This window comes from Tympanuchus pallidicinctus, unplaced genomic scaffold, assembly GCF_026119805.1.
Source record: "Tympanuchus pallidicinctus isolate F22 unplaced genomic scaffold, pur_lepc_1.0 scaffold1, whole genome shotgun sequence".
Taxonomy (NCBI): domain Eukaryota; kingdom Metazoa; phylum Chordata; class Aves; order Galliformes; family Phasianidae; genus Tympanuchus; species Tympanuchus pallidicinctus.
In genome coordinates this window covers 100,035,214-100,052,971 of record NW_026294618.1, presented here as the reverse complement: position 1 = coordinate 100,052,971, position 17,758 = coordinate 100,035,214, and the positions used below count along the sequence as shown (strand labels likewise).

Sequence of the window (17,758 nt, the reverse complement as noted above, 5' to 3'; positions counted from 1 at the left end):
CTTGTTGTATTCCCTGCCTACATGCAGCCCTCAGAGACAGCAAGATAAAAGACATATTCACACAGTGTTTGCTCAAACTTCTTATGAGGCAAATCCTTAATGAAATCCATTATTTCTAGGGCACAGATTCCCCAAAAGACAAAGGACACCAGTGCTCATGACACAGCCTGCAGATGCATCATACCGCCTAAAGGCAGGGCAGCAGGAGGTGAAGTATGTTTGTGTCTTCTCTCTAAACAGCATAGGCCAGATTGCACACAAAAATAAACAAGGAGCAACAGAGTATTCCCTTAAAGCTAACTTGTAAGAAGCAGCTAAAACAACACTCTGTAAATAAGCATATGCCACAAGATGAAGCATATGCTACCAGATGAACCTTTAAGACTACAGTCAAAACTGACACAGCCATTTATTATGTTGATCCTCCTGCTACAGCTAACACAAAGGTGCTCATAAGCATCCTTGTCTGATTCGGTAGTAGGTGCTTCTCCCATGTCTTTCATCCTCAGATTTAGAGGCATCAGAAGTTAAGGACTTTGTTATCCAGAAAAAAAAAACAACAAAAACTAACTGTACAGCTCACATCAACTCTAGCAAATCATAAGATAACTGAAACACACTACACAAATAAACACGTGAGGAGAATGATTATTTCCAATCAGTGAAATGGAGATGCAGAAGTTACACCCTGCACAACCAGTGAACCAACTGGGGAACCAAAACCACCGTTCAGTTTTAAAATTGGGTGCTAACTACACAAGCTATTTTCACTACCCTTCTCAGAAGACACCTCTCAGGAGCAAAGCACTTCCCTCTCCCTAAGGGAAATACTTCCAGGAGTAATGTTGGCCATCTTCACTGCCAAGCAGCAAGTGGTGAAGTGACTGATCAGTGAGAAGGAGAATGATGGGGAGAGACTCGTACCTGTCCAGTATATCTGGGAGAGGTAAGATCAGCCACTGCCATATTCCCAAACCTTCGTTGTTTGCTGAATGCCAGAATGCCCTGCTCAGCTCGTTCCCTGTCTTGTTCTCAACCAGCACCAAGGATATATTTCCCAGCAAGACACCACGGATAAGCCATGACATTCGTAGCTAGAAGAAAGAGAACATAAGAGATAAAACATAACAAACATTATCCAAAATTTAACAAATTCCTAACTCTTCATTTCTGTGTTTTCTTATCACCAAAAAGTCAATTCTCTCTCCCTTATGTCCATGTAATCCTTTTAGAAAACTCCAGTTTCACCACACACATGGAAGCCTCTAAGGCTTAGTACATCCTATATACTATTGGCACTACTGCCCTTTCTTCTTGTTAAAGTTGAGTCCAAAAACATCTGATTTTGCTATTATATATGTGTCTGTAATTTAAAATGGATAAGCTAATAATCTATTATTGCAGAAGAAAGACCTCTCTCCCCTTAGGTGCCACTGATGAGATTCAAGTTAAGACTAAACTTTTACAGCAAAATTTTTTTACATGCAGGCAGCAGCAAAATCATGGGGAGCATTAAGTATGATAATTATATTCTCATCCCTTGCTTACTCTTTCCAAAAATTAAAAATCCTTACCTTCTTGCTTCTACAGACTTTCTAATTAAGATTCAGTAATAATAATTAGGTGTTGTTTTTCTTTCTTTTAAATTAATTAAAATACCTTAAGGAACCTGTTTTCTACTTTTTGTTGTTACATTAAATGTAATGAAGTCCCTTCCTATGTACTTACTCCTATGTATAGAAAACTATTTCATGTAGATTTCACATTTTATGATTTTCCCTCCCTCGTTCTTTGAAAAGAAAGAAACCCTTCTCTATCAGGCTAGTCTCAGAATCTTGTATGAATACAGCTGCCTGATCTTCTTGGAAAGAAGAAAAGCTAGCTCTTTGTTAATAAAATATATATAAATATTACATGAGTCTCAATAATCATAGGAGGTGAGAATGTTGAAGAAATAAGTTCATTAAAGCTACATTAACAATGGATTTTTGGACACAGAAAGGTGTTCAGCACAGTGCCAATGCATGTTAAAAGATGGCCCTCAATTTTAACACTTCAAAACCAACAACTAAGTCAGGGAGCTAGGAATTAAATTTATATTTTGCAAAGGAATATCTGATACTATTACCTTCTTGCTTGCTTTGATGGAACAAAATATTTATATCCATTTCTTAGCATAAAACAGAAGCTGCAAACTCTGGCCTGAGCTCTTTTATTGAGTGTATTAAGAGTGAGAAACCAATTATGTGACAAAACCCCAGAAATTCTGTTTTGAGAAAACTTCATCTCTGTGAGAGCAAAGTCTCATGGGGACACAAAGAGTGGACTGAGGCTAACCTAAGGCTGCACTTGTCCTGCTGCACAAGGAGATGAGGAAAGATGATTTGTGGAGTCAGGACTGGTGTACATGATTGGATGTGTTTGCACAGCATTTTGTTGCTAAGTGTACATCAGGAGCAAATTTCAGTGGTGGGCTCTCTCTCTCATTTCCCTAATAGAGGAGTCATATTATGATCAGGACTAAACTTTAGTGAGAAGTTTGTAATCTACCCTTTTGTCCTGTTTCCTCCTTGGCCATGGAATGTTTGGAGTCACTCTGTGACACAGCTAGGCAAGGACTGAATTCATACACACAAGTTCACCACCACTGGTGAAAGAAGCTGCTGATAAAGCTTTGTGGTATAGGAGGTTGATGTCAGCAAACTTCAGGACATCTGCAGGCTATTCCTAACTGTTACTGCACACACGGCATCAATGTCAGGTGACAATCAAGATAGTAAAGAACAAGGTGAGCATTTAATATTCTTGAGTGTCTATAAAGTGAGAATGAAATTACAGTGAAAATTGCTTTCCCTTCAGTACCACTTTCAGATCCAGTGAAGTCTCAGAATCACAGTCTGTAGGAGCTGGAATGGACCTATAGGGATGATCTAATCCATCCTCCTGCTAAAACAGGTTCCCTACAGCAGGCTACATGGAAAAGCATCCAGATGAGTCCTGAATAGCTCCAGAGAAGGGGACCCCAGGTCCTTTCTCTTGAGGAAGTTTATCAGGACTAAACCTTTTTTTTTTTTGAAACTTCCAAAACCAGACAATGAACAGGCTGATTATGGTGGACATGCAACAAATTCAACCTATTGCAGGAAAAACAAATCCTCTAACTGACAAGCTTCATGTGAAAAAGTTTCAGGACATTAATGCCAATTGTACTGTAACACCCTATGTGAAATTTCTAAGACAGATAAGTTGGAACAACTTAACTTCACTGTGTCATTTTCACAATTCAAAATTGAGGAGGTAAAGCCTTGAACATCTTAATATACACAAGATTTCAGACCTCTGTCTCTTCTGGAGACCTGCCAGACAATAAGAGGCAGAATCTACATTGTCAGAAGCGAGGAAAGAGCAAGCCTTTGATAGCTATTAATGTAACACTAGAGTACAAGCTGAAGCAACTGATGAATTGGAATGGATGCCTTTGCACACATGTCAGCTGTTTGAGGGAAAGATGTAGCTGGCATTAGATGTGGGAGATCAGCTCGCTGGCAAAGTGCAATGTGCAGGCTCTAATGAACTGGCTCCAAGTGAATTGACTGTCACTGTGTCCAAATGGGCATTTTTGGCCACATTTTCTGTCATTTCTAAGCTTCACAGCAGGGCAGTCCAGGTCTTTTCACACCTGCTGAAGTGAACCAGAGCAGATGATGAGCTGGATGCCATAGTAAAGACTTCCAAATGGGGCTGGCATTCATTCTACAGAATACACCATCAGTGATGGCAGGTGGTGCCACATACATTATGAGTTCCTGTAAATAGCGTAGGGCAATGCTTAGAAAAATCTGAATTTGGGCTGTTGGTGGCATATCCCCAATATTACATATCAAATATCTTCCTCTGTGTTAAACCAGCAGCAAAAGAATCAGAAACATCATTTAGAAATTAATTAAGCACTGCAGGTAGACATTGGCTCAATACTGCCTTGCTTTCTGGCTTTAGAACCCACTGTAACTGATGATTAGCTGAAAGACCACTAATCTTCATCAATATCAACAGGGCTTGGCAAGTTTAGAGGTGAAGAGAAACAGTAAAGGTACCAGATACACAGCTCCAAATCTACCTGAGAACTAAGCAAAACTTGCATTTTATTTCTGTATGCGCAAAAGAAGAATACCAAGACCCTCCTGGATAAACTTTGGGCCTTTGAGAAATTTCAGATCTCATACATCATTCAGTGACACAACAGCAAGGTGTCAAGAGAAGAATCAGTTTTGGTAAGAACAGAAACAGCATATGAGCGGTACACATATTAAAACCAGCACTTAAAATAAAAAGGATGCTAACAACATTTTGCAAAATAAAGCACATGAAAGGATGCGCTAGAGGCATATCTATGTTGCATTTTTCATGCTCATAAATGTTGTGAATCAGTGTTATTAACATGTACACTTCTAAGTTGTTTAAAACTCAAAGAACAGAGGAGAAAAAAAGACATGCCTTGCTGCTGCCAGCATGAGCTCAGAACGTGCTCAAGGAATTATTTCAATTATTGATTTACACGCTTTAAAAATACAACACTTTTGCATAGCAAAGAAAACTGAGTTAATAACCACGGAGCATGAAACCATCTTTCATAACCCAAATGAGAGGGCAAACTTCAACTATGCTGTTTTACATCAACATATTATGTTCATCTTCTAGAGGGGCCGGATTTACATTCAAAAACTAATTTCAGATTTAAAAAAAAAAAGCCTGGCTCAGTTTGGTACCTCTTTCAGTAATATAATGGAGGCTTACATGAAACAGCTAGTCGAAATGTCAAAACTGCATCAGAAAAAAAATAATCATTATTTTAAACATGGCCAAAGGCACAAAGCTCTTTTACAGGGATCTCTTTTCATTGTTTTGCAGCCCAGCTATACCCTTTAAAATGTTTGAAGCAGGATCTAATGAAAATGAAATCATTTCGTTACCAATTACAGGGGAGTCCCACTTGCAAAAAGCGAGCTTCTCTTCTATGAGTATGATGACATTTAAAGCTAATTTTAAGTTCATCACAAATCAGGAAACACCATCTCTATTGTTATTCTCCTCTCGTATTATAGCCCACACCAACACCTCTTGCCCAGGTTTTAATTTTCAGTTATGGCACTGAGGTCCATCAGATTCTCTTGTGCTGAGCAAAGAGCAGCCTGTCTAAAAACAGTTTCCAGGCTGCTCATGTGTCTGCAGCGACTTTCAAGCAGCAGTAATAATCACGATCCACCACAAAATGAGATCTCTCAGAATAGTTATAACTTCTGCTGCTCAGCCAGGTATACACTGCACCAAGCCCTCAAAAATGCAGTAGTCTTAGGCCTGGTCTTATATCTCTTTACCACAGAAGCCCAAACACTTGGGGAAAACACAGTACATGACTTATGGTTAACAAGCGCCACAGCATCCTTTGAAGCATAAGGCTGCAGATGTTGGAGAACGTCTCTAAAAAATGGAATAAAAAGCAAAGTCAGTGTAGTGACTCTGCATCTGCCTAGCAATAGTTCTGGGACTGAAGGAGATGGGACTGCCACGTTGTCCAGATGTGGGAGGCCGGAATGCAGTTCATAACTTCCACACAAAGGGCAAGTTCTCCCTTGACACCTGCAAAACTCTTTTGTCAGCTCTCTGACATCTTTGCATAAGTACTGAGAAGCAGGTGGCCATTACAATCTGGAAATTGTGTACACCTAAGGGATATCAGCTGTGGCAAAGTAATTTAGTTTTGCCATGGGTGGCGTCTGAGATGACAGCACTTCCTTTGGACTTCAATTGCAATGTGGTTTCCTGAATTCCCAGACTGTAGTGCAGTTACTGATGACAGGTATATGGGCTGCTTCTTTAAAATGAGGAAACGTCCAACCACCCCGTGAGCCTGTGCTCTTACAGCCCTGTGCAGGCCACCCAATTCCTACTCTGAGGAGAGGATCAACAAGATGAAGCAAAAGGGAGAATAATGCTTTTCTCTATTGTTCAACGTTTATAAAACTTGCCTTCAAATCGGGCCAACATTGGATTAATTCCTCAGAGTTTATGTGCATTCCTGTGCTCAATTACACATGTTTTTCTTTCTGATGAACTTTTAGATGTGGGTTAAAAATATTTTTCGTTTTACTACCGTGTCTCAGTCTGGTTTCTGAATCATTTTCTGTTTCTTTTTTTTCATTGTGTTCACCCTTGCTGGTCACCTCAGAGCACCTCTTGTGAACTACATGTGCCACTTCCTGCACCCTCCCAAGATTTACTAGAATTGTCAGTTTCCATCTTACATTTAAACTGGGCATTAAATACACTGTTAATGTGTCAACAGGCAAAGGGCTCTATTTAATGTGCAACATGAAAAAGATAACAAAGACTCTCTGGACAGCAAACAAGGGAAATTCTTTGAAGTCAGGATACTCTAGCCAAGATCTAATAAAGTAACAGAAAAGAAAAACTAACTGAACTAAGAACAAAGGGCAGCATCACAAACTAACAGCTCTGACCTGCCAAAAGCACTGCAGAAAAAAGAAAAATGAAAATATAAAGCTGCTCAAAAAAAACAGGAGTAAAGTGCAATACGAAGCTATATACAAAGTGCAGGGCACATTAGGTCCAATCCCAAATGTGTGGGAAAGTGCAGGCTATGTTTATGACTCTGTCTCCTGCATGGATTTTTATCCTCATCTTTTGATGTATGTGAGGCAGAACAGAGTAGATCAGTCTGATTTTTCCATTGTGAGCTAGAGAAGCCTTGTGCAGGGCATGGGAAATGCTATAGGAGACAGCACATAAGCAGCCCAGCATATTCCTAGTGACTGAGCTCAAGCAGAGGAAAGCACAAAATGGTGGAACACGAAGATGAAGGGATGTGTCTATCCTGTACTCAACAGCAACACCTAAGCCAAAGATCATCCTGGATCTGGGATCTCTCAGTGCTTTATGTCACTACTGCTGCAAACACCTGTCCAGAATCTCAATAGGTGCTGGGTCTCTGATTCTTTATTGCTGGCAAGCACCACAGTATGCTTGACTGTTTCCTTATCAGCACTGGAATATGTCCTGGTTCCATGGACATTTTGGCCAGATAAGATAGCTCCCCCTGCGTGGTACTGCAGCAGAGAATGCTCCTTGTGATGAGGCTAAAGCAATTAATTCCTCTGTACAACTCAAGCTAAAAAGTCAACATTTGTTATGGTGGATGTTATTGTCTAACATAGCTCAACACAATAGAGGCAAATTAAGAGATAAGAGAAAAAATAGGAGCTTCAGGAAACACAGAGGCTAGTGCTCCTGTGTTGCAAGGGAAGAGGGGAGTGAAAATCAGCCAACTGTGGACATCTGCTGACCTCACTGCTGCTCTCACACTTTCCACGTAAGGCCATAAGTGCCCAAGGCAGGTGTGCTCTATGCACAAAAGAGAGGTGAACAAACTGTGAGGTGGGGTTGTGCATTCAACCCCACCAGCAGGAGTTCAACTGAGCTGGCTGTGCTGACACTGGGGTAGACAGATAGAAGAAGGAGGAGGGATAGAAAATGACCAGCCTGAGGAAAGCCTCCATCACTTTCATGTGTTGCTGCCACCTGTGAATCTGAGGAAAATCTCTCTGGATGGATTGAAACAAGCTGTCAGAACTAACAACTACGAAAGGGCGGGCAGGTTTATGGCTTGATCTGACTGCAGAAGAATAAATGGATCTAATCTACACACAAGTGCTCAGATCCCTTTATCACATGAATCATAAGTGAACTTTGTCAGTGGGATTTCAGCTGCCATAGAACCTGTCCTGTTTGTGATATGCCAGGTGGAGCTGTCAGCACTGACAGGTAGAAGAAAACTCATCTTTTAGTGCCTGACCTTGAGTCAGTTCAGTTGGGAAGTGATTGAGGGTGAAAAAAATACAGGATAGGACTGCGGTATTTTCACAGCCTCTTTTCTGACCTTTAGTTCACTGCACAGGAGCTTGTTGGCACCTACTGGAAGAATAAGTGTGTGGGGGAGTATCTCTTTTCTCCTCTTGTATTGAAAAGTGGAATCAAATTATTCTGCTCACAGAAAGATTGTGCCAGTAAAATAGAATTTGAAGCCACCGGGGGCTCATTGAGAAGAGAAGCTTTTACACTATATGAAAAGACAAGAGACAAAAACCCTTGCCAAACTCCTTTACTCTATATTACCAACAGCTGCAATGCTAGATGTGTCCGGATGCCTTTTAAGTGCCAAGGGGAGTGACGGAGGTGGGATGGCATGTGAGCAGATGAAATACACGACAGCTTCTCCCCTGATGGCAAGTTTAATTATTTGCACTGTTGTATACACAAGGTAAAAATATAAACATATTGGGAAATCATTCACTCTCCTTCCTGTGTCAGGTAGATGATGAAAAACACTTGCTCTTGCTGGTCCATGGCAGAACAAGGTCTTAAAATATTCAGAACCTGCATATGCCTTTGTCACAGAAGGGAGGAAAAACAAGGTAGAATGTATTTCCTAAAGAAGGAAGACATTAATATATCAAGAGAGCAAACACAGATGTGCTTTGCTGTACATACTGAGATACACAACAGAAGAGAACCAAACTTTAAGCAAAAGAAACACTCAAGTATTTTAATTTCAGAGGATTTTCTTATGTATCCCTTTCCTGTCCTTTCTGCATTTTTAGATCAGTGCAAGAGGAAAGGCCTGATTTTTTTTATCTGTTGTAAGAATCAATTTCCCCAAGCAATCCTGCTCCAGGATCCAGAAGCTCAGGATGAGCAATCAAGACGTGTGACTCAAAATCATAAGCCATAAATACAATCAGTGATGATATAATCTGTGAAGCTATAGACCAGATAAAAAGACAGAGATGATATCTTTCTCTAACCAGAAGTTTAAGGGTTAAATACAACTGATTTGGAAATGACAACTACTTGTACACAATTATCTAACAAATATTGATATACTTGCTTAAGTTAACATATTATGACTATTAACAGCTTTTCTGCTTGAGCATGAATCTGGCTTGTTTTGTATGAATTTATCTCCACTGCTGGTAACTCCTAAGAGTTGCAGAGGACTCCACTGCTGGGCGCTCCTAAGAGCATGGCCTCTGTGAGGAGTTTTGAGGTGCAACGTGATGAAGGCCTGCCAGCTTGAATCTCAGCTGAGCTAGAAGAAGCATGCACTGAGTGAATTTTCTGAGTGGATTTTCTTGGATTTTGCAAATATAAAGCAGCCAGCCTCTTTCTCTGTGCATTTATGCAATGCTGGCTGTCCTACCTTAGCTCATAAATCCAATTACAAAAACTGTTGCTACATCATGTGGGATCATACAATCAAGGCAATACACACCAGGCTTCTCAGTATACACTTAGTGGTTTTTCAAGCAGATAACCACCTCTTTTCTTTGCACATTGGAACATTAAGTAAATATTTCAAAGACAAACCATGGAGAAAGTGGCTGCTGGGCTACTAATCTAGTGTCTGTATTTGAAAACCAGAGTCAGGCATAGTAAAAAGTGTGAAAGAAAAGAAAACATGACTTGCCTCACAGGGGGAGTTCCTCAATGGGGCTGGAAATGTAGCGCTGGTCATTACAGTGCTTGCTCCTGCTGGTACTTTGCTGGTGTCAAGGATCAGGGCAAAATCTAGATAAAAGAGCAGGAAGAAGGTCAAACTGCAGAACCCACCTTCTGGTTTTGGGAAACTTCCTTGAAGCCTATGTAAGCTGGCTCCTACTACAGCAGGATGTCAGATAGGAAAATATATTTTTCAATTTCATAGGGAAGCAGCTTCACATTCTCATTGGGCAGCCTGACTACTTTCCTCCTACAGTTATCTTCTATTCCTCCACAACTTCCAATTTATCTTTCTTGCAAAGGTGATTTAGCATCTTTTTCAACACACACACATACACAAAAACAAACTTGGAAACAAATCTTCATCTTCATCAAAACAAAATCAAACAGTGGCAACAAAATAATGAGAGAAGTATTAATGCAGCTTGAAGTACTTTTGCTACCTTAAACATTAGTAGTAACCAGAGGAACAAGTAGTAACTTGAGTTACTAAGTAGTAACTTGAATAACTTGAGTTACTAAGAGTTCTTCCTTGACATCTCTAGACCAAAAAGTATATATTGCAATATTTCAGTTCTGGAAGGTACAACTACCTGGATCTTAGTTACTTGAGCGTACAATGAAATTGCCTCTACAGCATAGATAGATCATGAATCATCATCATTTCTTTGCCATCTCTCCATAGTAACCACTTTCTGGGTCTTTGATTTCTTGTTTACCTATGCTTCAATTCATTTGTGGTTTGCAGTACTGTGAGCTGAGCCATCAGGTGGCATAAATCAGAATAGCTGTACTGTAGTCTGTATCAGTTCACTAGAAAGCAGAGAATCTCACTCTTTATGTTTAACAATGGATGTAACTTTGTAAACCAATGTTGGGATTATACACCATTAACTCTGCTGTTATTGCATGCTATTAAAATGCTCCATGCCTCAACAATAAATGCTTTCAATGATTTACATTATTGCATTAGGAAAAGTCTTATCGTGCCAGGCAGCCTGCATACCAAAACTCAACCAGCAGTAGTTCAATGTCCAGGGTATAAACCTTCAATGGTTTCTATGAGAAGGATTAGGAATCCTGGGATTCGGATAGAGGAAGCAAGTATGCAGTAGTTATATACATATAAGTGGAACTCAAGGGACAAGAGAGCAAAGAGAAGGAAAATTTGGAAGCTTGAGGGGAAAAAAGAAGCAAAACAGACACAGAAAAAGTAAATCAGAAATAAAAAACAGTTCAGTGTGGTGGAGGGGCACACAAATGAATGCTTCATGCACAGTTGTCTAGAGGGAGGCAGGACTTCTCTCTGTGGTCAGCCTAGGAAACCTGAGGTACTAACTAGCCTCTTCCTAAAGATGGAAAGTAAGCAGGATAGTCCTGCTCAAAGCACAGATAGCAGAAAGATGTTTTTGTTTCACTGAAGGCTGAATCTGTAAGTACACAAGAAACCTCCCCACCTTTTGCTATCTGCTTTCTGCACTATTTACTTTTCCATACCTTCAACTGAAGGAAAATGGTTGTACTCCAGGCTCCCAATTCGCCACGGAGAAGCATGGGGCGCTGATGAGCCCTCCATCCAGCCACAGTCCCCTTCTTCAAATGAGCAGTAAAAGCCAGAAGGAAGTTTTCCTGCAAGGTGGAGAGAAACACACATACAGAAGAATACAGATGAGCTGTGGATAAGACACCTAGGCACACACAGAAGCTGACTATTTTTATAGAGCTGGCCCAGGACAGACAACTCCACAGCTGCTTTTTATGTGGAGTCATGCACGTACCTGACCATACAGACAGTGGTAAGGGAGGCAAGCCCAGGACTGTGATTAAATGCCTCCCTCCAGACAAACTGAAGGAAGATGATATATTTCAGTATGCATCATGGGGCATTCAGGTATTTATCTGGCCTCTACTGCTGGGGAAATCTTGGACAGCGATATTTACTAACGTGCTTCCCTCTTCATGCCCGTAGTCAGCCCAGCTCAGCACTGTGACCTCTCCACTTTGTGAGAAGTGCCTCTAATGAGGTCTCAGATAAAGCACTAAACCCTTCTGTGCTTCAGTTCCTGCATCTGTGGATCTGTTTGGTGGGGTGAATGGAAGAAAATAGTTTATTTTAAGCCATACTTTCAGGATTCAAAGCCCACTCATTCTGTCACTGGCTTTGGATTTCAAGCAGGTTTCCAGCTCCAAACACTAAAGACATACTAGCTTTTTGCCTTTAAATTAATGAGTTTTAAAGTAATAATCACCACATTCAAAGCAGCACGTCTGCATACCTTCGTCATCTCCTTTGTCCACACTGCAGGTTCTTACAGAATGTTTAAAGCACATCTGAGCCATACACTTACACTGCCACAGGTAAAAATGCTCCATTGTGCCACAATTCACTCAATTTGAAAATTTATAAAATCACATTTCCCATCATCTTTAATAAAAACACATTGCCTAATTTCTACTGATGATAGGTTCTACCTTTGCATTTCTCTTCTTCAGCACAATGGCAGATTCTGACCTTATTAAGTAACCTCAGAGAAAACGAGCCTTGTAAAATGTCATGTAAAAATCACCTGCATTATAACATGATCTTCACTTTCAGTGAATAACTCATCATCTATAATACAGATTTTGTGCCCAGGAGGTAGCTGACAACAATGCCAGGTATGGGGAAGCTTCCCAGCAGTAAAAAGGGCACAAACTTCTTTTATGGGAAAAGCTAGCCTGGGAAAAAAAAAGGTGCACATTAAATATGGAGTTCCATTACACACCAAAGATGCCAGAACAGACATAAAGAAGAGCGATGACTGCTTTTATCCTTCAATATAGACAAACCAGTCCTAGGGTGTGGCAGTATAAAGCCCCTGAACACAGGTGCTCAGTGGGTCTGTTCTTTCTTCCAGTAAGGTAGAAAAACTGCTAGGATGTTCAGATGTAGCTATAAAAGGGACGATGATATTCCTGACTTCTCACAGCTTTTACAGTTATGTACTCATATCTGTGCTAGCAGTTTAGCCTATATTTATTTCTCCTTCCCTCTGCCCCTAAAGATCCCCTAAAACTGTCTTTGTTGTTTTTTAATTTTTTTTATTTTTGAAAGGAAAGAAAACGAGACCAGAAGTCTGTTTGAAATTGCCAGATAAAAACAAATTTAATGTGTAAACACATTATAAAACCACATATCCGGGAAATTAGTTTTTCCTTTCAACTGTTTGTCAAAGTCAGAGTAAAAAATTCTTGACTTACAAAAAGTAGGATAAACTACAAGCTCCTAAAGCAAGAGAATCTGCTGGTGAGGTGATACCAGGAATTTCATTAACTTCCCTATGAGAAGAAGAGGCTCCTGAACTCATGAATGTGAAGAATCTTTCCCTCTAAAGCTTTCTGTCTATAAAGCGGGAATCAGTATCCACACCCCAGATAATGTTTATAACCTGATTAAAATGTTGAAATATGATCAGAATTCCCTGTCTGAGACTGCAGGTCAATCAAACATCTCTTCACAGGGCTTCAGCTCTCATTTACACACAGAATCACAGAATGATTTGGGCTGGAAGGGACTCTAAAGCCCACCCAGCCCCAACTCCTGCCATAGGCAGGGCTGCCCCCCACCAGCTCGGAGTTTACCAGAGCCCATCCAACCTGGCCTTGGGCACCTCCAGGGATGGGGCACCACAGCTCTGGGCAGCAGTGCCAGTCCTCAACACCCTCTGAGTAAAGATTATCTCTTGTCCTGCCTCTACATTCCCTCATTAAAAATCCCTCCCCACCTTTCTTGTTAGTCCCTTCTAAGTATTGGAAAGTCACAATGTGGTCTTCCGAGAGCTCTCCCTTCTCTAGGCTGAACAAGCCCAGCTCTCTCAGCATGTCTACATAGCAGAGATGCTCCAGCGCTCTGAGCACCTTTGCAGCCTCCTGTGGACCTGCTCCAACAGCTCTGCATCCTTCTTGTGCTGGGAGCTCCAGAGCTGAACATAGCACTGCAGGTGTGTTCTCATGGGAGCAGAGTTGAAGGAGAAACATATCCCCCAACTTTCTGCACTTCTTTTGATGCAGCCCAGGATACAATCAGCTTTGTGGACTGCAAGTACATACCTCAATAGGAAATTCACTGTCAGTGACGCATTCATTTTCCTCCTGGTCTACCCTGAGAAAATTGCTGGGGAACAGAACTGCATTGTCTCGACAGGAATACATCTAAGATCCTGAATCACAACTCGCTTCACAGAGGTGACTGAAACAAATCTTTCATCTATGGCTTTTTAGTAGGTCCAAATTTGAACCCAGAACCTGACATACAGGTAAGAGGTATATTTTACTGCTTTTGTTTCCCTCAGTCATCCAAATTTGTTATGAAAAGATCAAAAACTGAAAGTTGAGGTTTTTACAAGTCTCTCCTTTAAAAAAACATCTCCCAATTCATTCAGCCTAGTCCTTAAATGTGGAGCTGTTAAGCTGAAAGTTGCTTCCCTGTGCTTTACCCCACTACAGAATTTGATTATATTGCATTGTGCTGCCTGAGGCTGAGATCCAAAGAAAATGACAAATTATGATGTGTCCTGAATTCCTACTGAAACAGCTTGGCTTGGTGTCCAGCTGAATTCATTTCACGGCCCTACGTTATCTAGGTTGATGTAAAGAAGTCAGAGCAGCAGGAGGAGTCTAAGTAGTAATCCCTGCCTGGAAGCCAGAAAAAGCTCACTGTAGATGAACAAGTAAGGATATAAATAAGAAGCTATTACTTCCCCAGAAATTTGATTGCTTCTCCACAGATTAATCTTTCATGAATTTTCAGATGTCTTGTGCACCAGTGCAATGTTCTTTGCTGCTCTTTCTTACTTCAAATACACGGAATTGTAAGTGCTGTACGTATAGCTGCTTCACAAAGTGCACTTTGGCCAGCACTCCTCTGTCAGCATCTACTTCTCAGTGTCTGAATGCTTATAATTCTAACTTGCATTAGTGTTCACACTGCACTAATGAAGGAAAGCTAACCTGATTTTATTGTGAAAACAAGTAAAATGGAGCAGTCATTATGCCTACTGAAACAGTAGGTCATGTTGTGTATTATCACTGGTGAAAGAAACTTCAAAAGGTTTAGAACTCCCTAAAATCAAGAGGCAGCTTATGGATTTGGGACAGGGAATAAAGTAATCCAATCAAAACTAAAGTACTGTGAGAATGCAAGTCTCAGCATTTCTTTGAGAAACAGAGATGCTGAAGGGTGTTAAACAGTTTTTTTAACCAAGTATCTTCAAGCCTTCTGAATGATTTTGCCTGAGAGGTTATTAAACTCAAGTGGCTTTGTCTTAAAAAAACAAAACCACCAACAACAACCTTTACTTCATTTTTTTTTTCATTCTTTAACAGCAGAAAGCCAAACTAGCAACTGGAATAATTTATGAAGCAGATGGAACATGTTCATTAATGGCTGGCTGTTGACTCAAAACCAGGTGCAAATCAATAAGTTTAAAGTTTTGAGTGAAGTTCCAGACCTGTATTATAGAGGACAAAAACATAAAAGATTACTCATGTTTTGTACAGACCTTTCCCAAATGTAGGAGAAAATCTCAGAAGGCATCTACTCAAAAAGTTCAAAGAAGCACATGAATCTTAAATGTGAGCTTGTTTTCAATGGCTGTCTCTGTGCTACCAAAGTTGTCTACTGTATTCTATCGGAAATGAAGAAGAGAAAGGGAAAATACATTTCAATACAGTCAACAAGAGTTTTCCTTTAATGATGGAAAGCATTGCTACGTTGAGAACTGCCAGAAATTAAAATTCACTGCTAGAGTTGCAGCTTTTGATCAAGAAAGGAACAAAAGAATGTGAGTATTCAAGACAGGAACCTTAGGAGGACTGCAATGCAACAGGCTGTTTTTTCATTTGGTTTGCTGCTGGGGGATTCTGCATCTATCAATAAGACATCTATGAATCCACTGTTGTTTCCTTTTCTGCCTGGAAAGTGAACTGGCTCCTCTAGAATTATTTATCTGTACTTTTTTTTTTTTTTTTTTCTCCAATTGCTTGTGCTATCTCAAATTCAAACTTCACAGGTTCCTATTCTACTTGTCATCTGATTTTTGACAGCTGTGTGTATGCACTTATCTGACCATACAGAACAGTTTGAGTCACTCCTATTGTGAACCAGATACTAGTCTTTCTTACCTCATCTGCTAGCATTAATCCAATTTGTTTAACATTCTTAAATATTCAGTGAGGCAAAGAGTGAAAATTACTCTATAACCCAGTGGTTATGCAATTCATGTGCAAGGCAGAGAATATTACTCTCAATCTTTCTTGCAGGTAATGTTTATATACTGTGAAGGAGCAATACCAGGAGAGACTGAATAATGCTTTCTCTTCCAAACTGTATATTCCAGACCACACTGCTTTGGAAACTTTCAAAGGAAATCAGAAATACGGGTTCAAATTCATTCAGACAGAAGAAAGAATCAGTCCTGGGTTTGTCACATCTTGAGTGACTCCTCTAAGTTCTGGGTCTCCAGATAATAAACGTACTACCAACACTTTCATTTTTACTATATACTTTTTTAAAATACATCCACACATTTCCTACATGCTCTGCTTGATCAACCAATATTTTCCCAGGCTGAATGCTTCTGGTGAACCTGACCCAGAAGCTAACAAAGTCACTGGCCCTAAAGGCATTCAAGGGACTCAGTTTAGTGGGGAAATACTGGTGGTGGGTAGACAGTTGGACTGGATGACCTTGGAGGTCTTTTCCAACCTTTATGATTCTATGATAGTTTTAGACTAAACAAAAGTGTATGCACTTCTGTTTCAGTGAAACTTTTCTTCTCTAGGCTTGCTGCCCTCAACAAAAGATCCTTGAACAAAAATCCAAGATACTGTTACCTAATAAGAGAAGCACAAAACTACTAAAACAAATTCTCCTCCTTTGTAGAGGAAGAGCTCTGCCAATCTGTATTAGTAAAGAATTTCTCTGTTGTTTTTTTTTTTCTTCTTTTTTTTCAGTAAGTTACAATTCATAATCAGGAATTTACTAGCAAAGACATAAGGCCACCATTATCTGAAGTCTTAACATACATCTGCAAAGTATGCTTCTGCAAAATAATCTCCAGAGGGGCATTTCTATCAGTCTGTTAGATCTGTAACTCTGATCCCAAATCAACATGGTTCAGCATCTATCTCTACATCTGCCTCTTTGAAGCTGTCTTTTCCCCCTGCGAGCTTATTTGATTATGACTCAAACAGCAACACAGCAACATGCTTTTCTCCAGGGGTCATCCCTGTCTGATTTTATGCTTTCTACAAAGACTAATTGGTTGCTTGCAGAACAAGCACCGTGACTTTTCATTGGCCACTGATAATTAAAGGGATGTTAACAAATAGCAGGTTTAGGGAGCTTTTTCCAGTTAAGAAAGGAATAAAAATCAAATGATGACAAGAAAAAAAAAAAAAAAAGAGGAAAAGGAAAAAAAGAATTATTCCAAGCACCTAAAGGACTGTGAAAGGAAAAAGAAAAAACAAACTAAGAACAATTTTGAAGCTCAAAGTTGGCAGCCTTTGTTTAAAGATAACTTGAAAAGCTCCCTTTCCAGCCGCATGCATGGCTACACATTTTTCTGACAGCTCTTTCTTGTAATCAGAAGTTCTCAAGAAATCCCTTTCCCTGCTCTATATTTCAGAATCACTTCTTGCCACACCTGCAGAAAGCTGATGAAAATATCCACATTACTCAGGACTAAAACAACAAGATTTTGATCATTTTTCTTTTTTTGTGTAAGTTTTATGCCAATGAAACTTAGGTGTTCCTGTCCTGGTAAGGGGATTGGACTAGATGATCTTTCCAGGTCCCTTCCAATTCCTGGAATTCTATGATTACATTCAACACAACAAACAGACAGAAGCAGAGCAATCAGCAACAAAACTAAGGTTTTAAGTGTGTGAGCACAACCCAAGCTCTTGCAAGCCTCTCTTTTTTGTTGCTTGTAGTAGAAAATGGTGTCTTTTTGGCCTTTTGACTGGGAGCAATGTGTCCCACTGCCAGCACCAGGGGTTGAAAACAAGCTGTGAGGTCTTCTCAAGCTGGGAACTCTTCTACTAAATAGGTGATTACATATCTTCCCCTTCTTACCTTTTCTGTATTTTCAGTAAATCTAAAAATTTTGAAAAATTTTTATGTTGACATAAATGTGCTACACTG

General features: G+C 40.0%; 1 protein-coding gene across 3 annotated transcripts in view; it reads right to left on the bottom strand.

Annotated features, from left to right (window-relative positions):
- Positions 1-17,758, bottom strand: part of ALK (ALK receptor tyrosine kinase) — a 290,599-nt gene that overhangs the window by 53,901 nt on the left and 218,940 nt on the right. For all 3 annotated transcript variants that reach the window (XM_052682078.1, XM_052682056.1, XM_052682046.1), the window contains 3 exons: positions 11,071-11,202; positions 9,542-9,642; positions 925-1,094 (listed from right to left, as the gene is read on the bottom strand). In XM_052682078.1, the coding sequence (XP_052538038.1) occupies positions 925-1,094; positions 9,542-9,642; positions 11,071-11,202 (403 nt within the window). The remainder of the gene's footprint in view (positions 1-924; positions 1,095-9,541; positions 9,643-11,070; positions 11,203-17,758) is intronic.